At 40.1% G+C, this 26,016-nt stretch overlaps 1 protein-coding gene across 2 annotated transcripts in view; it reads right to left on the bottom strand.

The window, feature by feature from the left end:
* LSP1 (lymphocyte specific protein 1) overlaps positions 1-18,680 on the bottom strand; it is a 108,136-nt gene extending 89,456 nt beyond the window's left edge. The window contains exon 1 of one of the 2 annotated variants that reach the window (XM_060768699.2): positions 17,944-18,680. In XM_060768699.2, coding sequence (XP_060624682.2) covers positions 17,944-18,026 — 83 coding nt within the window. In that variant the 5' untranslated portion in view covers positions 18,027-18,680. The remainder of the gene's footprint in view (positions 1-17,943) is intronic. The other variant, XM_060768690.2, reaches the window with a different exon arrangement.
* Positions 18,681-26,016: the final 7,336 nt, after the last annotated feature.

Here is a 26,016-nt window from a genome sequence, read left to right as displayed (position 1 = left end):
AACCACTTTGCATGGCAAAAGCAACTCTGCTGAATACAAATCACAGAGCGGACATCCAAAGCATTCTACTGATCACACATTACACATTCTGGAGAAGGCGGGGGGGGGGGGGGAGTTCTTTTAAAAACATCCTTCACATTTGTTAGGCTGTGAGTATTGTGAACCCTGGATCTGGTTAGAGGTCAACTTCTTTGGTGAGTGCAAGAGTCATTTGTACCTTGAACAAGTTTCAAAATGGTCATTTTATTCATCCATATACAAAAACTGCTTTCTTTTATGCTAGTTTCATCCTGAACAAAGTGGTCATTGTAGATGTTTCTTTAAAGTTAGAAGGGACCACAAGAGCCACTTAAAGCCCAATTGTCTAAATTCACAAATCCTGACTGCAACCATCATAGAAAAGGCAGATGAAATTGTGTTTAGATTACTGCAACACACTCTACATGGAGTTGCCTTTGAAGACTCTTTGGAAGCTTCAAATAGTCCAATGGCCGGCAGCCAGATTGCTCACCTGAGCATCGTTCAGGGAGCATACCACCCACTGGCTGCCAGTCTTTTATTGAACATAATTCAAAGTGCTGGCTTTAGCCTATAAAGCCCTAAACAATTCTGATCCAGCTTGCCTGTCCAAACGTATCTCCTCCTATGAACCATTGCAGAGATTAAGATCATTAGGGAGGCCCTGCTCTTGGTCCCACCACACTTGCAAGCACAACTGATAGGGACAAGACACAGGGACTTCTCAGTGGTGGCCCCTCATCTGTGGAACTCCCTCCCCAATGAAATTAGAACAGCCTCCTCTATCCTGTCTTTCAGGAAAAAACTTAAGACATGGTAATGGAACCATGCATTCAAGCAGTAATTATAGCAATGCAATACTTGAGCTCTCTTAAAGTGACAGACTAATTGACTGATTCTGGACTATGGTTTTGAACTTGCATTGTTTTATTTGCTGTTTTAACAGTTTATGTTTTACTGCTGGTTTTAATTGTAATTGGTATTATTTGGAATCTGTTTCTTTGTTGGGCATCAAATTGTTGCTGTTTGTGAGGCTGCCCTGGGTCCTCTTTGGAGTGAAAAGGGCAGGGTACAAGCATGGGAAATAAATAAAATAAATAATTTCCATTGGCTATCTGTGCAGTTTGTTTTAAAACAAAGAGACAGGGAGAGAGAAAAGAGATAATAAAGGCTACATTGAAGCAAGCATGGCTGCAAAAGGACACCGGGTTGTCCCTTTATTAAAAAGTTATTTTGTAGTTCATAAAGGGGTTTTTGAGACAATGTATCTCCTGGTGGCTGCTGCAGGTCTTCCTGGTCTATTCTACAGGCCAGTCATTGAAACTTGGAGCTCCCTTTTACAATTTGAATTTCCCGCCAAGGTCCAAATGTAATATTTTGATAGAATTCATACATGTCACTGGGGAAGGGGGGATCTTGGCTAGACATCAGAATTTAGTGCTCTCTGATTCTACGTGTCATTCTTTACACTGGTACTGCAGCTATATGTTTTAGCAGTCTTCTTTGTTTTTAAATGCACAAATGCTCTTGGTATCATCATCATCATCATCATCATCATCATCATCATCATCATCATCTTTAATTACTTATTAATCACCCTCCGTCCGAGATGCTCCAGGCGATTTACATTGCAGAAATTATACAGGATAAAACACATACATACAAATATTAAAATTAACATGGGTCAAATGCTCTAGTAAAAAGCCAGGTCTTAAGTGCTAGGATAAAATGCCCTGAGTCACGCATGGCTCTCAAATAGGGAGGCAAGGAATTCCATAAGGCAGGGGCAGAAATAGAGAAGGCCCTGCGTCTGGTGCTCTCCAAGTGCACTTCCCTAGGACCCAGTATATAGAGCAAATTGCGTTGGGGTGGTCGTGGCGACCTCCGATGATGGTAGAAGGAGAGACGGTCTCTAAGATACAATGGACCCAGGCCATATAAAGTTTTAAAGGTCAGGACCAGTATCTTATACAAATCACGATACTCAATTGGGAGCCAGTGTAGATGCCGTAGCACTGGTGTTATATGGCATTTCATATAATAAATATAAATAATAAATTTGTCAGTCTTTAAAGTGCTGTAGGACTCTGGTTTTGCGGCTTCTTTTTTCCCTCCAGCTGGTTTTAGAAACATGATAAAGTACAGCCTGCCCCCTTGAGGAGAAGCATGAAAATGCTTCTGATGTCTAATTCCTTTGTATTGTTGAAGGCATTTATAGCCAGAATCATTGGGTTGTTGTAGGTTTTTCGGGCTGTATGGCCATGTTCTAGAAGCATTCTCTCCTGATGTTTCACCTGCATCTGTGGCAGGCGGGTGCCAGAGGATGCCTGCCACAGATGCAGGTAAAACATCAGGAGAGAATGCTTCTAGAACATGGCCATACAGCGCGAATAACCTACAACAACCCAATCTAATTCCTTAAAAAAAAAAAAACATCCAGCAAGAAATTTTACGGTACTTTCTAGAATTGAACAAGGCTTTGGAGACATAAGCTTTCAGGAAATATGTCCTATTTCATCAGATGGCATGAGCCATAGTCTAGATGGAGTGAGCTGGAAACTTATGCCAAATAAATCTGGCTTCTCTACAAGGCACTACAAAATTCATTGCTGTTTTGGCTGCAACAACTGCTATTTGGAAGTAAAAAGAGCACATGTGCCGCAGGCAAAGTCACAATCTTCTCTCTATGTGCAGATCTGAAATAAAGCCTGAAATATTTATAAGCCATGGCACAAATATTTATAAGCCATGGCACCCTCCAGCAAAGGGTCACCGCCTTGTTGTGGCGCTGGAGCTTGAGCACCTCAATGATGTCATGAGCGAAACCGTGAAGGGCCACCCAAGACGGGACGGTCGTGGCAGAGAGGTCAGACCAAGCGTGATCCCTGGGGAAGGCAATGGCAAACCACCCCAGTATCCTTGCCAAGAAAACTAAATGGACCAGTACAACCAGAGATATGTCGGTATGCCATTGGAAGATGGGACTCCCAGGTCGGAAGATGGCCAAAATGCTACTGGGGAGGAGCAGAGGATAAGTTCAACTAGCCCCAGATGTGATGACGCAGCTAGCTCAAAGCCGAAAGGAAGGCTAGTGGCCTACGATACTGGAGGCGAACGACGAATCCGATGCTCTAAAGATCAACACACCATAGGAACCTGGAATGTAAGATCTATGAGCCAGGGCAAATTGGATGTTGTTATTGGTGAGATGTCAAGACTAAAGATAGACATTCTGGGGGTCAGCGAACTGAAATGGACTGGAATGGGCCACTTCACATCAGATGACCACCAGATCTACCACTGTGGACAAGAGGAACATAGAAGAAATGGAGTAGCCTTCATAATTAATAAAAAATTCGCTAAAGCAGTGCTTGGATACAACCCAAAAAATGACAGAATGATCTCAATTCGAGTGCAAGGAAAGCCTTTCAGCATTACAGTGATCCAAATATACGCCCCAACCACAGCTGCTGAAGAAGCAGAAGTAGATCAGTTCTATGAGGATCTGCAGGACCTACTGGATAATACACCAAAAAGAGACATTATTTTCATTACAGGAGACTGGAATGCCAAGGTGGGAAGTCAAATGACAACTGGGATCACAGGCAAGCATGGTCTGGGAGAACAAAATGAAGCGGGACGCAGGCTGATAGAATTCTGCCAGGAAAACTCGCTGTGTATAACAAACACTCTCTTCCAACAACCTAAAAGACGGCTTTACACATGGACTTCACCAGATGGTCAGCACCGAAATCAGATTGACTACATCCTTTGCAGCCAAAGGTGGCGGACATCCATCCAGTCGGTGAAAACAAGACCTGGGGCTGACTGTAGCTCAGATCACGAACTTCTTATTGCTCAATTTAGAATAAAACTAAAGAGATCAGGGAAAATACACAGACCAGTTAGATATGATCTCACTAACATTCCTAGCTAATATACAGTGGAAGTGAAGAACAGATTTGAAGGGCTAGATTTAGTAAACAGAGTCCCAGAAGAACTATGGACAGAAGTCCGCGACATTGTTCAGGAGGCGGCAACAAAGTACGTCCCAAAGAAAAAGAAAACCAAGAAGGCAAAATGGTTGTCTGCTGAGACACTGGAAGTAGCCCAAGAAAGGAGGAAAGCAAAAGGAAACAGTGAAAAGGGGAGATATGCCCAGTTAAATGCGCAATTCCAGAGGTTAGCCAGAAGAGATAAGGAACTATTTTTAAACAAGCAATGCATGGAAGTGGAAGAAGACAACAGAATAGGAAGGACAAGAGACCTCTTCCAGAAAATTAGAAACATTGGAGGTAAATTTCAGGCAAAAATTGGTATGATAAGAAACAAAGATGGCAGGGACCTAACAGAAGCTGAAGAGATCAAGAGAAGGTGGCGAGATTATACAGAAGATCTGTATAGGAAGGATAACAATATCGAGGATAGCTTTGACGGTGTGGTGAATGAATTAGAACCAGACATCCTGAGGAGTGAGGTTGAATGGGCCTTAAGAAGCATTGCTAACAACAAGGCAGCAGGAGACGATGGGATCCCAGCTGAACTGTTTAAAATCTTAAAAGATGATGCTGTCAAGGTGATGCATGCCATATGCCAGCAAATATGGAAAACACAAGAATGGCCATCAGACTGGAAAAAATCAACTTACATCCCCATACCAAAAAAGGGAAATGCGAAAGACTGCTCCAACTTCCGTACAGTGGCCCTTATTTCTCATGCCAGTAAGGTAATGCTCAAGATCCTGCAAGGAAGACTCCAGCAATACATGGAGCGAGAGCTGCCAGACGTTCAAGCTGGGTTTAGAAAAGGCAGAGGAACGAGAGACCAGATTGCCAATATCCGCTGGATAATGGAGAAAGGCAGGGAGTTTCAGAAAAACATCTACTTCTGCTTCATTGACTATTCTAAAGCCTTTGACTGTGTGGATCATAATAAATTGTGGCAAGTTCTTGGTGGGATGGGCATACCAAGCCACCTTGTCTCTCTCCTGAGGAATCTGTACAAGGACCAAGTAGCAACAGTAAGAACTGACTACGGAACAACAGACTGGTTCAAGATTGGGAAAGGCGTACGGCAAGGCTGCATACTCTCACCCAACCTTTTTAACTTGTATGCAGAACACATCATGCGATGTGCGGGGCTTGATGAATGCAAGGCTGGGGTGAAAATTGCTGGAAGAAACATTAACAACCTCAGATATGCAGATGACACCACTCTGATGGCCGAAAGCGAGGAGGAGCTGAGGAGCCTTCTAATCAAGGTGAAAGAAGACAGCGCAAAAGCCGGGTTGCAGCTGAACGTCAAAAAAACCAAGATTATGGCAACAAGAATGATTGACAACTGGAAAATAGAGGGAGAAAATGTGGAGGCCGTGACAGACTTTGTATTTCTAGGCGCAAAGATTACTGCAGATGCAGACTGTGGCCAGGAAATCAGAAGACGCTTACTTCTTGGGAGGAGAGCAATGTCCAGTCTCGATAAAATAGTAAAGAGTAGAGACATCAGACTGGCAACAAAGATCCGCCTAGTCCAAGCCATGGTATTCCCTGTAGTAACCTACGGATGTGAGAGCTGGACCTTAGGGAAGGCTGAGCGAAGGAAGATCGATGCTTTTGAGCTGTGGTGCTGGAGGAAAGTGCTGAGAGTGCCTTGGACTGCGAGAAGATCCAACCAGTCCATCCTCCAGGAAATAAAGGAAGGAAGGATACTAGAGACAAAGTTGAAGTACTTGAAGTACTTTGGCCATATCATGAGGAGACAGCAAAGCCTAGAAAAGACAATCATGCTGGGGAAAGTGGAAGGCAAAAGGAAGAGGGGCCGACCAAGGGCAAGATGGATGGATGGCATCCTTGAAGTGACTGGACTGACCTTGAAGGAGCTGGGGGTGGTGACGGCCGACAGGGAGCTCTGGCGTGGGCTGGTCCATGAGGTCACGAAGAGTCGGAGACGACTGAACGAATGAACAACAACATGGCACAAATCCCTCTAAATCCCCATATTGTGCCATAAGTGTGGATTGTACTGTTAATTAATGAGGATGTAATAGAATACAACTATATACATACCCACTTAGAAATAAGTCCCACTGACATCTAGAGAAAATACACACAGATAGGCATGCATAGGATTGCTGCTATCATAGTTCTGATTCTATATTACTGAACACACATGCATTTTCCCTATTGCTAAGAAACTAGAATGCAAAATATTGGTTTCAAACTGTTTCATCAATTTATATCAATCTCATGTAGACTGAATTCTGTTTTGAATTTCATACTGTTGCCCATATTCATAATCAAATATTAGTGCATGAAAAGGTCACCTACATTTGCAATTCACTGATTCAATTAGCCATGGTTTAGCAACACAACACAGGCACTGAGGTCTCAGAATCAGTCCCTTGCGTTTCTAATTGGATTAACAAAAGAGTTTATCACACAGAGCCAGCAAATCGCAATTACAGTGTCTTTGCCTTGGACTTATCATGGCACCACTCTTTTCCTTCTGCTCCCTTGAGCAATCCATTAATGATCTCCTTTTGTAGAATAATGCTTTCCTATGGTTTCCCATCATGAAAAGTGTGGCATCACTTCATAAGTCCAAGGCAAATAAGCTGTTGTCCCACTATAATTATGGTTTACCTGGCTAGTGTGATTAAATCCCTTAGAAAAACTTTGGGCAAAGACCTTAGAGCAGAGGTCCTCAAACTTTTTAAGCAGAGGGCCAGGTCACTGTCCCTCAAACTGTTGGAGGACTGGATTATAATTTGAAGGGAAAAAAGAATGAATTCCTATGCACACTGCACACTCAAAAACAATACAATAATTAAAATGAAGAACAATTTTTACAAATTATTAGTATTTCAATGCAAAGTATGGGCCTGCTTTTGGCTGAGGAGATAGGATTGTTGTTGTGTTGTGTGCTTTCAAGTTGTTTCAGACTTAGGTTGACCCTGATCAAGGGCTGGGTAAATGACCTTGGAGGGCCGTATCCGGCCCCCGGGCCTTAGTTTGAGGACCCCTGCCTTAGATAGTTATTGCCCATAAAATAAAACAGAGTGACTCTAGTCTGACTAGGCAGAATACCAGGCAGATAAGAAATTAGAAAGTTACTAAGCCCATTCAGTGCAGAGTTCTTAAATGCAGATAGCTCTATATCCAGCTCATAAAACATTGATTTATATGTTACTTCTAAAACACTGCAGTTGCTATTCCAAAGGTGTCCAAAGTAGTTAGTTTCCATTATAGTTACAGTTTTGAAAAAGTAACCAATTTCTTTCTCATTTATTGAAACAACGTAAAATATTTACTTTAAAAAATAAATATCAGAAAGTTATAAGTCACTTATTTGTACAACAAAGTACACCAGTGTGGTGTTGCTGGACCCCTCTGTTACTATAAAATAACTGAGTAACAGTAATACTACAAAAGTAAAACTTTCATTGTGTTGTAATTGTGATGTGACTTAACTAAGTATTAGTTGCCCCAAAAGGAATTAATTGCAAGTAACTTAATGACCTTAATCCAATTGCTAGATCTCACTAGAACAAATCTATTGAATCAATAAGATTAATTTATCCACCATCCAGCAACTGATTCAGAAAGTCTTTGTGAGTTGAGACTAAGGGAGGTTCCAGACAGGACTTTAATTCGGATCCAAACAGGTTTCTAAAACCCAATTGGGCCCTCATTACAGTCCACACATGCCCCAGAAAGCTCGTGTCTTTTGGGCGGTGGGGGGTCCAGATGCCCTGCTGGACATTCCAATGTGTCATCCAGACACCCCCCAGAAAAGCCTAGAAATGGTTAAGAACTCACCAGGCTTCCATTAGGCCTTGCAGCACACTTCCTGGAATGTACCAATTATGTATGAGGAGGCTGGGGGGGGGGAGGGAGAAGTGATTTACCCCCTCCTCACTTCCTCACACATAATTGGTACATTCCAGGAAGTGTGCTGCAAGGCCTAATGGAAGCCTGGTGAGTTCTTAGCCATTTTCAGGGGGGTTGAGTCTGGATGTCCCACTGGAATGTCTGGCAGGGCATTTGCACACACACACCCCTCCCCAGAAAAACACGAGCTTTCTGGGGCATGTGTGGACTGTAATGCTGGCAAAAACCCAATTGGATCTGAATTAAAGTCCTGTCTGGAACCGCCCTTAGTCTCAACTCCCAAAGACCTTCTGAATCAGCAGGGTTTTCCTGCTTTGTTTCAAATTAATCATATTTTACTGGAGGTGTCATTTGAACACTTCTAATAAAAGTGTGAAAGGACCAGGGTATAGGTCCTGTCTGGATGGGCCCTAACACACAGCTAGATTTTGATTAGTTACTTCAAAGCACTGTGTTAAGGAAAGTGTTATTCTGTGTTTGAATTGTGCACCAGTCAACCCAAAGCCAATTGCTGAGCTGACAACATTAATTAAAACAGAAAAACTCATGAAGAAGAAGTCTATGGTGTGTTTATATTAAATGTACAACGTCATTTCAGAGGACTATTGTATGATAGTGGAAAAACTGTTGGCAGGGAAAGGAGATGATCGATAGCTACAGATGGGCTTATTTCCTGTCTACGTAAATGAGCTTATTTCCTGTAAGCATGGAGGAGTATTTCATTCAGTTTGCATTTTGATATGAATGTACCAATTTCACACTTCTCGAATCAGTGTGCAAACATGTCCCAAATCAATGCCAGCCTTCCTTATTAAAACTCCTCTGGATTTCCCTATTATTTCCCCATGCATACATTAAAGGAAAGTGTGCACAAAAATGCAGGTTTTGGGAAGCAAATATACTCTCATAAGTATTATATAAGAAGAAAGCACTTGTAAAAATATTTATTACAGATAAAAGTTCACATAGAATTCACATGGATTTCTTGATGGCGTTTATAACAATATTTCAGAATCATGCAGGGACAGAACATTATGAATCAACAGGAACACCAAAGTAGTGTACCATAACATTAATTTGAACATTTTAAAACAACTTAAAACCACTCACAGTTGGACATTTGGAAGGTCAGATAAATAGATCCCCAGTTTTCACCCTAGCAACTCTACACACCAAATGAGGACATGCACACTTTCTTTAAAAGAGCACATCATGGCCTTTCTAAAAAGAAAGCACCTGTGAGACTTTCTTGCTTGTTAGTCTTCTTCCTGGTGGATCTTCAACGCTATGCTGGAATCAATTGCCTTCTGTCAAATCCATCTCTTACTCCTTCTAATTGGTAATGGCCTCCTCTAAGAGGCTTCATGTTCCAGCTCTATCCTTTCAACTGCTGTTTGGTTACAGTGTCTGAAGTAAGTTACGTTATAGTGCAGATTAATTTTCATATCACTTTACCCCCAAAGGTATCAAAAACTATTTTATCAAAAGTACCTTCTCTCACACAAACATAAACACAGGTGAGAAAACTGTTTATCACTGCTCATGTGCTTCTACTCAAGGGAATAAGGTTCTCTTCAAACAATTTTCTTCCCATCACAACCAACAGGAGGAAAATAATGCACCCGCTTTCCAAGGATGGTGTGCATCCCCTCCACCTGTGTTGTTGAGGTCTGTGCACATGCAGCTGAAGAGATGAACCATCCATGACCTCTTTGGATATCGCTACTGAAGGTGAAGAGGGGCAAAATGAAGGCAAATAAGACCCCCTCCCCCATTTTTTCCTTCCTCCCTCAAATTTATGGCACGAGAATGTTCATATTTGCTGTGTTTGCATTCTCTTAGTCACTTTGCTTGGCCTTTTAAAAATGTTTATGCTGTATTTCTAAACTCTCTACTGAAGTTTAAGTTAAGACAATGCTGGAAATTTGGGGTTGAAGAATTTCATTGTGGGGAAGAAGTTCCATTTGGGGGCAGAATTTTCCTCATTTGCGCTCCTCCCACTTCAAGCTATATCCCTACATGACTTCCAGTCTGCCCCCCCCCCTTTTGCCCCATTGACTTCAGAGCTCCAACATAGATGTTATTCAAGGGTTTCTATGAGAATGGGGATGGAGCATCTGAAATGAGAACTTTTTTCTCCCTCCATCTTCCTCTTTCTCTACTGAATGTTTATGTCTTTGAGATGCCCTTCCAGAGACCACAATACTTAAAACTTTTATGAACAATTAGCAATTAATATTCCTTCCTGGTTCAACCCCTTTTCCTCTTTCTCTACTGAATTTTATATTCCAGATTCTTCCATGTTTTGTACACTTTGCTACATAGATATCCATTTTGCTACATAAATAATCAATTTTGTTAAATAAATAATTCAGTAGCAGCAGCAGTGCATAGTACTTGTTATTAATAACATTCATCCATTCTTATGCACCTGTGTATCCTGCTGGTTTTGCTAGAATTCTCATGTTTGTGTGCTTTATTACTGTCTGCACTGGTATAGTTCTAAAACCTTGTTTGCAGATATATTAATTCATATTTGGTATCACATATGATTGTACTAGTATGTTGTAGTGGTTTCTGTGTTCAACTAGAGCCCTCATCCACTGAGGCCGAGAAGTTTTTTCTCCTCACTTCTCTCCACTGCTGGAACAGAGTTCCCTGGAGCTCATCAAATGACGCAGAGCTAGTTCTGGTGGGGCTCCGTGCCAGCAGCAAGCCAGCATTGCAGAGAAACAGAGCCAAGAGGATTTAGGTGTACACCTGAATCCTAATAGAAAAAGCTGAAGAGGAAGCTGGAGGAAGCAGAGGACAGCAGGGAAACGTTGTGGGAAGTAGCCGCCCTGACTCCCTCCTTGGAGGTTGAGAATAGGACAGGATATAAATGTTCTAAATAAATAAATAAGTGATCATACGACCCCCTGATGGTAAGGGAACACGGCATGATGCTGCCTCACAACTTCCCCCACTGTCCCCTGGCTTCTCAGCCTTAATGTGATGAGGAGGTTCCAGGGCTCTGGAAGACAAGGGCTCAAATCTCCACTCAGCCATGGAAATCCACAAGGTGACCTTGGAGAAGTCACACTTGCTCAACTGAGAAGAAGGCAGTGACAAACTCCTCTGAATAAATCTTGGCAAGAAAACCTTAGAATGGGGTCAGCATAAGTCAGACAGGCACAACAACAAATACTGAAATTACTTAGGTGTCCTGTACTCTCGGAGTAAATGCCTACATAAAAGTCTTTCATCTGTCAACCTCCTAGATTGAACCACCATATAATTTCCCCCTATTTGTATTTTCTACCATCTGGTGAGTTTAACAATCTAAAAACATGCCCCTTTCATAAAGGAGTAGAGAGATACTATATAACTTAAGTGGTTTTCCTATTCTTGTGTTTCTCCAGGGAAAAAATGTGGCTGTACATACACAATGTTTATATGTTTAGAGATTTTAGTCAAAAAAATTAACCCAAAGGCCCAGAGTTGACATCCACAGGTCAATGTGACTACTATCCCTTAACTTTTAAAAAGGTACCACCCCCTTCTCTAAGCACTAAAAAGAAGTACTGACCCCTTTCCCTCTCAACTGTGGTGGCATTTCTTACCCTTTTGAGTGAATAGGTGGGGAAATGGTAGTGGTGACTGGGGCAGATGGCCCTGAGTTAGCATTGGTGCTTTCCCTTCTCTGAGGAATGTCCCTTGACTTATTCATGGGTTATACAAAATCCATAATTTTGACCCCAAAATCTGCCCTCAACCTATGGATGAGGTTGATTTATACATATGTATATAAGATAGTTAGAGAAGACAATTATGCTGGGGAAAATGGAAGGAAAAGGAAAGAGGGGCCGACCAAGGGCAAGATGGATGGATGGCATCCTTGAAGTGACTGGCTTGATTCTGAAGGAGCTGTGGGAGGTGATGGCCAACAAGGAGCTCTGGTGTGGGCTGGTCCATGAGGTCACAAAGAGTCGGAAGCGACTGAATGAATGAACAACAACATATATGGTAGTTAATTTGAATATTAAAGTTCATTATGACTTGTTTTCTTCATTGTGAATATCACAACTCATCTCCTTGTGAAAGTATGCAGAATAGGCAAAGTTACACACAGCACAACATTTAGACTTGTTAAACTAGATTCAAATCCTATGGGACTTACTCCCTAGTGAGTCTGTTTAGAGCTGCAGCCTAAAATAAAACAAGAGAAATAGAGCAACATTTGCATTATCGTGGATTGTTCCTAATGTATAACAGCCTTGCAGGGTGATACTGCACTACTTCCAGAAAATACATTGAGCTTAACAAAACACCATTTATCTAGGAGTATGTCCCAAAGGGCCCAAACTACATACACATTTTAATAAAGGTTTCCTATTGTGAGCTCTTTTTAGCTTCAGAGGCTACACTTCTGAATATTTATTGAAGCAATCACAAATGTTCATGGTTTTAACTGAACAGATTTTACCAGGCGTGTTAGGCTGACTCTCAAGAGCTTCCCTTGTCTGAGATTACAACCTCACTGTCATGGTAATTGTCAGCTAAGACATGACTGGAATTTCAGTTGCATGGCTCATTTTTACAAATAAAAAACAAAATGTTTTTGGGGATTAGAAGCAAAAAAAGGACATAAAGTCCACCAATTAAATCAATGAAAAGCTGGATTTCTTGTAAACTATATAATCATAAAATACATCTCCTTGCAGGAACCAAGAACCCAATTCAGCTCTTTCTTTTATTGCCCAAAGTAGAGCATGTTTCTTTTCATGGTTTAACTTGAGTTAAACATAGAACAGCAACTCCTCTACCCTGTCCCCTGGAACGCAGTTCCAAGAAGTCCAGGGATACTTTGCTGGGTATCAGCTTTCCCAGACAATCTCCTTCCAATGCTGGATATTCTTAGCAATTGCTGTAATCTGACTTAGGACTCTTCAAGTCTCCTGTAAGGGATCTAGAAAATTCAGGACAGCTGAGGATGAACGTGGCAAGGGACAGGATGGGGCCTGCTGGCACAGCAAAGCCTGTCTTAAGCAATGACCATACATGGGCATCCTCAGAAGTTTGTAGAGCGCAGGAAATGAGAAGCCGTAGGAGGGAAGCAACCTTGAAGGTTGTGCACAGATAGTTGATTGTGTCTGTAAGAAGCTTTTTCTAGTCAAGGACCTCGCAGCTTTAAGCTATTTGGCTCTTGGCTAGAAAACAGCTTCTTGCAGGCACAAACCTCACAAAGTAGTGGCCAGTATATATGTCATTATAATAAGCACTCTCTCTTGTAGCACCAAATTGGATTTGTCTAAAATGTAGCAGCTAAGTGACTTTTTTTGTGTGAGACCAGTCACTTTCTGTAACCAAGAATAATTTGAAGTGCTGTGTTTAAGTGAGAGGCTGAGGAACCTTAAAGAATCTGGACCTTCCCCACCTACATTTCCATGAGGTATTTCTTTGCCACCAAAAGTAGGAGACTTCAGAATAGATCTAATTCAAAATGTTAAGTGCCTTAGCTTCGCCTTTCAAGATACGGTGCTGTGTTCTTTTATCCTCACTTGCATTGTGGTTCTGTATATACTCCCAAAAGTCACAGGTAAAAAGCAGAACATGTGGCCAGGTAATATCAGACTATGGTCAGGGTAGCAAAAGATATTAAGGAAGAAGAACCTTCAAGCTAAGAAAGGTACAGCAGATTGCTTTCACCTGAGCCAACAGGTAAAGCAATCTGATTTTCTTGCCTGCCTCTTCCACTTCTCTCTGCCTCTTTCACTTCTGTGCTGCCACTAAGGGCCTTTCCACACAGTCATATAACCCAGAATATCAAGGCAAAAAATCCCACAATATCTGCTTTGAATTGGGTTATCTGAATCCACGCTGCCATATATTCCAGTTCAAAGCAGAAAATGTGGGATTTTATTCAGTTGTGTGGAAGAGGCCTGAGTTAATTGAACACAAATTGTTTTGCACTTTGAATGCAAGTTACAGCAAGTGAAGTAAGTAAAGATAAAGGGGGGAGTAGAAGGAAGAGATAGAATTTGGGACAATTTTTAAAGTAGCTAAAAATGTCAGTTGACAAAGGATGCTGGTCTGCCCCTGCCAAACTGGATAACTGGAAGATATGTTTTTGCCACAACACATTCTGTGCAAAATTTGAAGGAAATGTGGCCCAGCAGCTAAGAACAGCCCAACCACAGGGTGAAGCACCAGAAAAACATTTTTTTCAGGCACTGTAAGATTCATTTCCCCACCAAATTAATCCCAAATCCCCAAATAATCTAAACTCACTGATATTCTGGGATATTTGTAAAATCCCATCTTCTTTTATATTATCTTTTAGATTATGTTCCTGAGAAATGACATAACCTGGAAGAAGGTGGCTGGTGAACTAAAAAACTGAACAATAGCCCATCTTGTTTGCCAGTTCACCTGACTTCCAAATTACTCAAGTTGTTTAAGAAGATTGGTGTAAAGAATGTGTGTCATTCAGCAGCTTGCATTGTCTTGAGTTTATACCACTGCACCTGTTTTGTAACTTTTGTTATCTGCAACAAATGCCATGGATTAAGTTGGCCCAAAGAAAAAGGCAAAGGATGCTAGCATTGTATTGCACATTTATAGGGGCATCAGAGACGTAATCAACAATATCCTACAATATAATCCTATGTAATTTACTCAAAAGTAAATCTCTCTGCTAAAATAAATGTTGTCATACTATAAGTATTTGGTTTTACTGTATAATTTTTCTTTTCAAGATTTCAAATCTAGTATGCAGTTAGAAGTATTTTGTATCCAAGAATGTGATTCATTATAAGAATTTTAAATTTGAATTAATTTGCAGGAGTCCAGAAACATAACTTCAAAAACAATTGAAAAAGTTAGCAATGTCACTTGAAGTATCTTTTTGCCAGGAAGTTGCTTAAAACTTGAAAGAAATATACTGATGTAGCATAACCTTATATCTTTATCTATATATATCCCAAAGGTTTAAAATGATTCTGAGTTGAAGAATGTGTGATGCATCAAATGAGGTTGGACTCCAGAACCCATTAGCTTTAGCTAGCCTCACTAATGATGAATGATGTTGTGAGTCACCGTGTGTCAATTACAGTGTGGCCACATGTTCTCCAGTAGTAGAATAACAGGGAGGCCAAAAAGGCTGGATTTAAAGTGTTTTGTTGATGGGAAATGATAGGCAGAAATTGCATTTGTGTTTGGCTTTATGCATGTTGGATGCTTCCATAGTACAGCTTGTAAAAACCACTTTTCAGACTGCAGTTGTCAGAATCCTACCACTAGCATGGGTACTGGCCATGCTGGCTAGGCAATTCTATGTGCTTTATTCCCAAAATAATATTTTCATGCTCTTGAATTTAATGAGTCATGGGGAGCTTCATTACAGCTGATTTGATGGTTGTGGCTTCCACACCTAATACTCATTACTCGCCAAGCTGAAATGGCCACTTAGTCACACTAGTTCTGGTGTCAGCGAAGCCTTTGAGAGAATTGTACCAACCTATTTCAATCGCTGAAAAAGAAATCCCCAAGGACAAGATCAAAAATATACCAGCACTTCTAACAACAAAACATTATGAAACAAGAGGAAAGGGAAAGAGGAACTACACTAAGTCTCGTGGTTACCCTGACAGGAAATATGCTGTTCACAGATTTGGTTTCAAGAAGAAACATGTGGAATCATCATAGAAGATGTTTCCATTGTTACACTTCAATATTTTGGATGTGTCTAGAGCAGAAGTGACCAGAAATACAGATGTGAGTCTTTGAAAACAAGGCTGCAGTGTGGCATTCTGTAAAGACCTTGGCATTTTCTCGAGTAGAACATCTAGTGGGCATAGTTGGATTGCAAAAATCTCCACCAAGTTTCTCCAAACCATTCTGTACACTGTTTTTCCCCCAAAATGGAGTAAGAGAAAGGAGCTTAATGTACAAGAGACTGAAGTAGCTCAGTTCTCAACTTACATCCCTCTAACATTTCTCAAATGGAATTCAGGACACATGTGACCAAGCAACATCAGAAAGTGAGTAAGAGCAAAAGTTATGAATGAGGAGAATGGCTATGTTAGGAGAGGTGGCAGCAGTTTGTTTTCATCCGAGTCTAAGGGGGAAAACAAGCTTTCTCTACTGATTGAATTGAGTTCAAATGACTGCAATTTGAACTTAGTTTGCAGCAACTGAAGTAAGCTGAAGAAGTAAAGTGGAAGGAGGAGAGAGAAACTGAGATCGTTTTGTGGTTCAATTACTTTAATAACTGGTTTGTTCAAGCAAAATTATGGTGTTTTAAATGCTAATTTTTACAGCAGATATTTTTCCTACTGGTTTTAAATTTATTTTCCTAGGAGCATGCTTACAGTTTGCATTCATTTCTGCTTTTTATCTCTCATTCATGTTGAGAGGCTAAACATGTATGAAATGTAAAGTGGAATTCAAGAAAGTTCAACCACACATTTGAGATAGGATGCTAATTGTCTGTCCAAAAAATATCACCTCACATTTGTTTGTAATGTTGAGCTGACAGATTTGTTCCTGAATTATTGCAGGACTCAGACGACAGATTTGCCAATAGCACTCCAGAATCAAGGCTGGTGGAAAATGCCAGCTTGGTTAAAGTGTAAGCTGGCCATATGCCCAAGGATTACAAGAAAAGCCAGTCATTTGCATATGATGATCTTCATCTTGTTTGTCCATTCCTAGGGAACTCCTTCATTTGAAGGATCAGAGGAAGCAAGCAATGCATTATAGTTTTATTTATCCAATTCTACTTATTTAAACATATAATTCCAATTTATGACTGTAATCCTCCGGATGATTTATGCCACTGAACTCAGAAGTTACACCACTATAATGACATTTTCAGAACTTGTGTACTTTCTTGGGCAACAGTACCCTCTCCTCCCACAAGCAATGCAATGGCAGCCGGACACCAAGACCTAGCTGTGACTAATCCCACCTGCCCACCCCACAACCATTGATTGACTGGGATGCAGAGGGAGGCCTCTCTCGCACTATTACCAGGTTGCCAGCTGTCACCCTTCTGCATGCATAAGTATGAAGGTGGAATTTATTATCTGCCAGCATCAAATAGATCTCAGCCACAGTCTCCATGAAAGTCATTGGTGATGCTGACAGTTTCCCTTTCAGAGTCATGTATACAAAGAAATTGCTGTATATTTTCACTAGGAGGAGATAAATCTTTCAAAATGTTGCAGACCCAATCCTGGTCAGCAAATTCCAACACACATACGTGGCTATTTAAAATCCTCTCAAAGAGAAGAAAAGAGCACCACAAACTGATTCCACTCTTGATTTTCAGAATTTTGGTGTGAAAAGAATAAAGCACAGGACCCTTATGTATTCCGTTAAGAAATCTTGGTGTGTAATGTTTACTTGTTCTTAATAGAAGCTACCAGTGAGGTTCTTCTTTAAAGGTAAAAGTGTAGGTGTTTCTGTAGTCATGGCATTCATTGCATTGAGTAGATGCCGTGAAGCATTTACAAGAGTGAAGATGCATTGTCAAATTACACACATTTATTTATTTATTTATTTTTAAGCATTTGTATCCTGTCCTTCTCAACCCCCAAAGGGGGACTCAGGTTGGCAGTGTTTAGATGCTGACAAAGAAACAGTCAGAGCACAACAATTAACATAAATGGGTCAACAGCAATAAAAAGACATTAAAAGGCAATAAAATACATTAAAACTTGCAAATATATGCATATATCCAGGAAGCAGTCTGAAATACGTTCACAAAAAATCCCTTCTCCAGGATGCATATGGCTGAAACAATATTTAAAATATGAGTTTTCCATTTGACATGTGTAGACACTGATCTACCATAACTAACTTTAGATGTAATCCATGATGTGGATAAATGGGCCAAAAATTTGGTCTCCAGATTGCCCACTGACTGAGCAATACTTGTAACCCCTCCCCCATTTTCTTCCTTTTCTTTAAGCTATCTCAACAATTATTGCAGCCATTTTAGAAGAATTTGAAGCCAAAGCAATGAAGCTGAACAGTTCACGAATCTTCTTACCTTTCTGTTTCAGCCAGATCACCTTCCTCCACACCCATGTCACTCTCAGGGTCTCTCACACATTCCTCCACATGATCAGCCATGTTTTTCACTTCTTCGGAGTGCAATTCAGTTAATTTTCTTTCAAACTGTTTTGCAAGAACACAAGAGTGTGCAGTTGCTTTCTCCACACTCTTCCTGTATTGACTCTAAAGTCAGCGGTACCGGAAACCATGTGAAACTCTGGGTGTGAGCCTTGGGGTTTTTTTACTCACAAAGAAAAAGGAAACTTAGATGAGAGTCAATCCCACAAAGTAGTAATGCAGGCCACAAGGGGAAGAAAGGGTAATTCCATCTCACAGAACAATCTTTTCTCCTTAAGTCCAGCTGGATCTCACAAGGTTGCAGCAGTACATCTGTAGCTGCATGTAAGGATCCCTCCCATTCTCTTTTCTCATCTTATCTGTATTTTGTCTACATTATGGTCCTTAATGCAAATAACAGGGCTGAGAGATTGGACAGTTGCAACACAACTTAGCAAGTATCCACAAGCAACATATTTGAAGTGATGAAAGAAGGCTCAAAGTCCTTAGCCTCGAAACCACACACAGAGAAGCAAAAATGGACTTAGAAGACATCCATTGGAGAGCAGGGAGCGCCTTACATTAACACTAATGGCACAGTTAATATGCTGTAAAAAAGGATCTGGCCTGTCAGTAGATAAGCAAGGCAGGGAGGTGATTTTGAGAATCATGAAAGGGCAACACAATACTATTTAATCTGATATGAATGGATTGGGGGGGGGGGGGGTTTGAACTTATTAACAAATGTTGGATGTTAAATACTTTGGCAGCAATGCATTGACAACTTGGCTTGTGTAATGTGATGATGATGTTTTTATTGTACTTATATTTTAATGTGTAATGATGATGCACGGTGCTGTTTTGTATATTACTGTATATGAACACATGTTGTGAACTGGCCTGAGTCCCTCCTTGGAGGTGAGAAGACCGGTATATAAAACTTCTAAATAAATAAATAAATGACAACAATCCATTTGGAACCAGCCTTGTCAAAACATGCAGGGTTGTTTTTTTTTTTTTTGGTTTTTTTTGGTTTTTTTTTTTTTGTTTTTTTGTTTTTTTTGCCAAATCCAATAATTTATCTAGTGAGATTTCTTTAGGAATAAAGGTCATCCACTTTATAAGAATAGCTGAAGTTTTATCTGGCCATCACTATAATGCATAAACTCTTTCTTTGTAAACCATCTCAGGATTTCTTCCTACAATTACTTCTCTTACTAAACATGCACACATGCACTGAAGTCCTCCACCTTCTAGATCATTCATGGATAGCAAACCCACAGCACTCCAACTCTCCAGGGGGGCTATCATTACTTTCAAAAGGCACAAGACTGCATCCTTTCCACCAATCTGGCATAATAAATTGGATTATAAATAAGACATGCCTAGATATTTCCTAGTGATGTGGAATGCACATATGCTGACCCTTCTCCAGCTTGCTTTGCTTTTTCCCATGCCACATATATTGACAATTTATCAGGACAGAAACAATCTCGATTGGTTGAAGAGTCTTCACTTGACAAGTCAACTTGAAGCTCTGTACATGCTATCCAGGAATGGCTATTAATGGTCCATTTCCTTAGAAGTATGGTACATTTTATCTGCAGCTCCAATTATTTTTACAAGTCTTTTATCCTAGGATACAAAACTGAGGTGGGGAAGTGGAGATATAGTTACAATGATTTGTGCCTACATTGGTTTCTACCAAAGAAAAAGAAATGAGGGAGTTGTGTGGCAACTACACACACCAGTTCACCACTTCCTTTATCCTCTTCTCCTGTGTCTTAATATTTCCTACTCAAGTTTCTGAACCCTGCTCATGCATGAAGCAACTCCTCTGAAGCAAGAAGGCCATTTCTGAAGATATCTCAGGTAGTTTTGAGTATTGATATTTCTTTTTCTCAAAAGCCAGGAATAGTTCCTATTCTATGTAATGGCACCACAAATATAGACGATCCATAGATTGCTCTGGAGATGCTTACCAGGCAAAATCCTTAATGATTTTCCACCATGATTGTTCACTTCCCATTTACCAGACATCCCAAGGAAACCATTTAGCCATGTTTTGCCACCTTGTGTGAGAGTCTGCAGATTTGCAACATTTTATAATATTTGTTTATTTACAAACACACATATAGTGCTTCTACAGTGCCATAGCTATAGTATTTTTAAAATATGTATCTATATGTATAGTTACTAGTACATATTGTTAAGTAATACAAGTTCTCTCTCTCTCTCTCTCTCTCTCTCTCTCTCTATATATATATATATATATATATAGTGTGCAAATTTAGACAAAACTATAATTATATATCTGTTTTGTGGATAAAGCCAAGATGAAAATCTAGATATTGGGTCTGCTTAGGCTGCAAATTCAGTGAACTATATAACATTTTCTCTATTATTGAAGGAAAATGTGTGTATACCATTTTGTTTTGTTTTGTTTCTGGAAAACACTTTTCTCCATGGTAGCAAAGAATAGTGCCAATAAGGATGATACAGTAATATTTGCATAGGCTCTCTATGAGCCCTTCCGCACAGCCCTATATCCCAAAATACAGTATCAAGGCAGAAAATCCCACATTATCTGAGTGTGGACTCAGATAACCCAGTTCAAAGCAGATTTGTGGGATTTTCTGCCTTGATATTCTGGGATAGAGGGTTGTGTGGAAAGGCCTTCTTACAATAACAGTGTATTGGTTCATAGGGCTTTTCATGAACCTGGCCAGGATATCCCACTTTGGTGGTCACTTTTCCTCTTTCATAAACAGTACGAAAATCTTAAGAACCACAGATCTCTTTGAAATACTTTCCTTGCCTATGTTCTCCTTGTAGTCTGTGTGTACAGTGTACTGTCTGAGAGTTAACTGTAATGGCAGAACATACTGCAGGGATAGATATCATCTTGAAAACAGATGTTGCTTTGTTTCATTGAATTTTCACAATTGAGTGGTTTTATCATACCAAGCGTGATACAAATCTTTCAGATAGCACTGTGGTATGCTCAAGGATAAATATTGGGCCATCTATTACTGCCAGAAATGCAGTTGCGATCTATTTTCAATTTATTCCAAGTGAACATTCACTGTCTTTCAATGAAGAAAAAGGTCATGGCTAACCCAGAAGTTGTGGAACTCTGTGCTTGACTGTGCCTAAACAAAATATTGGACCACACGGAGTGAACACTCTCCTATGTACATTTTTGAGGAAATGTTACTTTTGTTATAAGAATTCAAGCAGTTTCCAAAATATGATAATCCTAAAGAAAACTTATCATGGGTCTTTCCTGGCAATATTTTTTTTCAGAAGAAGTTTGACTTTGACTTCATCTAAGGCTGAGAGTGGGACTTTCCACAAGGTCACCCAGTAGGTTTCTATGGTTTTCTTCCCTAATTACCATTCACCCTCCATTTCTTGTCATCTAGAAGTTATATTCAACGTTTTCTCAACATATGGTAAGCCTTTTTCTTCATGGTACATTGATTGAAAGCTGATCTCATCCTTTATCCTGGAGGATCACTGCTTACAATAATCATGTCAAGAAAATGGGGCAGCAGGGGAACTCTAGAAGATTGACATATTTATTTTAGCATGAGTTGTCATAGATTACAATCCTGTATTGTATAATCTTGTGTTCACCCACCCTTTTATTTATGCTGAAACAGAGCTGGTCCTTTAAAATGGCTAGAATATCCAGATAATTGCAATATTGATTGACATGTCGATGTGTCAGGTTTCATACTTCTAAAGAAAGTCCACACATTTAGAGTTGACCATTCCGCCAGTTCAGAATATTCCTGAAAAATCCCCAGTCATTAACTTTCCTTTCACTTGATAAATGATAAGGCCAGACCAACATTCAAAATTGTGCTAAATATGCTTAGAGAGATTCATCTCAGGAATGGATGGTCACTGGTGCTACATCTAATTTTCTCTTCTTGTTGTTAATAGTATTTACATTTCATATTTGATAATTATTTTATACTTAGTTTCACAAAATCTTATGGAATTATTTTAATGTTTCAGAGACCATTTCAGGTCTCAATTGATAATGAGGCAACTCATCCTTTTCAAAACTAGATAATCACTTCCTCATACATGAAAACCATTTGTTACATAGGCCTCTTTCACTTTCATAAATAGTCCCAGCATGGTACAGTGGTTTGAGCATTGAGCTACGACTCTGGATAACAGGGTTTCAATCCTTGCCCAGCTATGAAGCAGTCTTGAGCAACTCACTCTTGTATCCAGAAAATCCCACCAATTTACCAGCTGTTAGGATTTCTGGGAGTTGAAGGCCAAAACATCTGGGGGCCCACAGGTTGAGAACCACTGCCTTAGGGTCACCATAAGTTGAAATCGACTTAATGAGACACAATAGCAAAGCCCCCGGTGGCGCAGTGGGTTAAACCCCTGTGCCGGCAGGACTGAAGACTGACAGGTCGCAGGTTCGAATCCTGGGAGAGGCAGATGAGCTCCCTCTATCAGCTCCAGCTCCTCATGCGGGGACATGAGAGAAGCCTCCCGCAAGGATGATAAAAATGATAAAAACATCAAATCATCTGGGTGTCCCCTGGGCAATGTCCTTGCAGACAGCCAATTCTCTCACACCAGAAGTGACTTGCAGTTTCTCAAGTCGCTCCTGACACGACCAAAAAAAAAAAAAAAGCTTCATAAATAAAAACTCACAGTTTGTGTCAGTTACATGCAGAGTGAGAGTGGAGAAACAGAATGAGGAAGTTGTCCATATTACCTCATAGTCCAGTCAAGACATATTCACATTCTTCAAGGAGGGCCAGAAAGAAGAACACTGAGGAATTCAGGACAAAGGGGTGAAGATATTCATTACTCACTTGACAGGACTGAACATGTTTTTTACCACTGGACAGAGTCCACATTGCACATTGATTAAGAATGAGAAGGATATTTGGAAGCATTTGAAAATTGTCCTGTGATGGAATACTTTTATTAGGACTGTCAGGGCCCTGCCACCCTGCTATATAACCCAGAATATCAAGGCAGAAAATCCCACAATATCTGTTTCGAACTGGGTTATCTGAGTCCACACTGCCATCAGGCCCGTAGCCAGGATTTCGTTTCGGGGGGGGGGGGGGTTAAAAAATTTCAGGGGGGGTTTCGGGGGGGCTGAGTTTCGGGGGGGGCTGAGTCTGAGTGAAAGAGGGTCTACGGGATATATTGATTATGGTGATCAGATCATGATATGAATAAACATAACAGTTTAAAAAATGTACCAGTAAGGCCTTTTCGCAAACCACCATGAGAATTTCGGGGGGGGGGGGGCTGAAGCCCCTCAAGCGCCCCCCCCCCCCCGGCTACATGCCTGACTGCCATATAATAGTACAAAGCAGATATTGCGGGATTTCCTGCCTTAGGTTTTGGGTTATATGACTATGTGAAAGGTCTCACAAAAATACCATATTTCATTGATTCTAAGATACTATCAACTATAAGATGCACACTAATTTCAGTACTATCAATGTCAAAAAAACTTTTTATTTAAATAAAAAAACATTTGCGATCCTAAGATGCACCCCATTTTTAATATGTTGATCTGGGGAGAAGACATCGAAGGGCCCTTCCACACAGCCCTATATCCCAGAATATCAAGGCGGATATTCTGATATTGTGGGATTTTCTGCCTTGATATTCTGGGATATAGGGCTGTGTGGAAGGGCCCTTAGAGTGGATGGAAAAGAGTAATACAAAAACATGTGCTTGAGGTTTCCCAAACTCCTTGTCAATCAAGGGGTTTTTGACATTTTAGGAAAGAGAAAGAAAAAGCTTTAGAAATAAGACTAAATATTGCAGCCATGAAGTCTTCAGTTGGCCTCAAGATGGAGATTGTAGACTGATTCAGTTTCTGATAAGTGTGCAAGTTTCAAATAACCCCAGCAATGCATTCTGGGGTGGTTAGTCTCTATTTCTTCATATAAGCTGCAGCTCAGAGATCTAATTGATGGTTTGAGTGAGATATGTTGGTTCCTGGATCAATACAGACCAGGAGCACCCAAAATGCAATGGTTTTATGTTTTGGAAATTAAATCTGGGTATTCTGTTAGGTTAAAAAAAAATCTGGTTAAATTTTAGTATTATCCAAAAGTCACCTGTTTTGTCCCACATTCTAATAATACATTTTCAGTCTGTTTACAGCAATGTGTTCCAGATTGATTTCTAATTTTGAAATAATGCTCACCTGATATTAGCACATTCCTTTGTTTGCTAATGGAACAACTGATCCCCCTCACAGTTTGAGATGCTTTACAATGAAGACTTTAGCTCAGGGGGTAACTAACCTAGGTTGACTTATTGTTTTTTGTTTCATATTTCAATTATTTTGTATCTCAGAATATGAGAAGGCTTACTTAACTGTTATGCATCTCTGAATGAGAGAAGCATGGGGAGAAACTGCTGTGAAAATGTTTGCTTTGTAAGAGGCATGTCTCTGTGCAGAAAACATTTATTTGCCAGACTAATAATTATCACTTCTTCTAAGCTTTCATTTGTAGCAACTACTAACTTGGTGTGCATTCATATATTTACAAGTTTGGTCAAATAGAAGAGTTTATTGATGTGTTTGTACAATATGGATCTGCATGATATGATTATATGGGAAACCACAATCAAAATTTTAGCGAGAAGTGGTCCTGTTCATCCATGTCTTCCTTCCTGTAGGTTTGTCATTCCTTTCCTCCAAGTTCTCTGACCTCTGTGTTCATCCATATTTGACTTTTTGGAGAACTCTCCCCCCATCCCCAATTCTTTTCTTCCCATTTTAAATACTTCTGCAAAACATAGATTTCCCAAAACCTAGCATTGTCTTTCCTATGTATATCTTGTATACATAAAGAGTAGCATATAGAGAACTGAGACAACATTATTATGTGTGTGATAAAGTAAGGCAACACAGAATATCAAGAACAGTTGGCTTTCTGAAAATACTAGCTATAAGTTTAAATCAGAAGCAGGAATCATGCAACTCTAGAAATTCTGTTGGACTGCAAGGCCCACTATCCATAAACAGCATTGGCAGTGGTGATTAATGCTTTAAGGTGCACCACTTGGCAACATCTGAAGAAGTGACAACAATCTGTAGACCCATTGAAACAACTCTTGATTTTATTTTATTTTTATTTATTTATTGTCGTGTCAGGAGCATCCTGTTGTGAGAGAATTGGCCGTCTGCAAGGACGTTGCCCAGGGGATGCCCGGATGATTTTAATGTTTTATCATCCTTGTGGGAGGCTTCTCTCATGTCCCCACATCAGGAGCTAGAGCTGATAGAGGGAGCTCATCCGCCTCTCCTTGGATTCGAACTAGCGACCTGTCTTCAGTCCTGCCGGCACAGGGCTTTAACCCACTGCGCCACCAGGGGCTCCTTGAAACTCTTGAATAAGTCAGTATGTATATGTCATTGATTCTGTGGGTCTACTCTGAAACTTGCAAGTGGATTTAGGCCATAAAATTGATTACCAGTTAGATCTATGGTCATCATTCAATAACCCCAAAGAGCCAAAACTTACCATATTAGGGCAGTTTTATTACTAGGATAGTGATAAAGTTCTCTCTCTCATACACACTCCAATCTATTCACACATTTTCTTTAGATTCTTCATATATACATGTATGTATATAAATAACAGGTTCTGATTGTGACATAATTTTGTGGGACTTAGTGCCTTAGAGTATTTATGCAAAATGTTCCTTTATTCTGTTAGAAAGTTATTAGAAAAACTTAATTTTGAATGCAACATGAAATCAGATGGTACTACTTTAATGTTGGGAATGTTTCTCGGTGGCCACATTACTTTTATGGCAAGTCCCAAGCAAATTCTCTTGAAGTGAATCTTTACTGTATAGTTTTAAAAGAGTGCATTTACTTTGTATCTGTGAGAGATCTAAGTGCCAGTTTCCACATCAGCAAAAATAAATAAAGGGCCATATGACACAAAGCCATTTCATGCCTTAGTCTCCCAAGACTTAAACATTGAGC

The sequence above is a fragment of the Anolis sagrei genome, chromosome 1, assembly GCF_037176765.1.
Source record: "Anolis sagrei isolate rAnoSag1 chromosome 1, rAnoSag1.mat, whole genome shotgun sequence".
Lineage (NCBI taxonomy): Eukaryota > Metazoa > Chordata > Lepidosauria > Squamata > Dactyloidae > Anolis > Anolis sagrei.
Note: the sequence above shows the minus strand (reverse complement) of the source record. Positions and strands in the feature narration are given on the sequence as shown.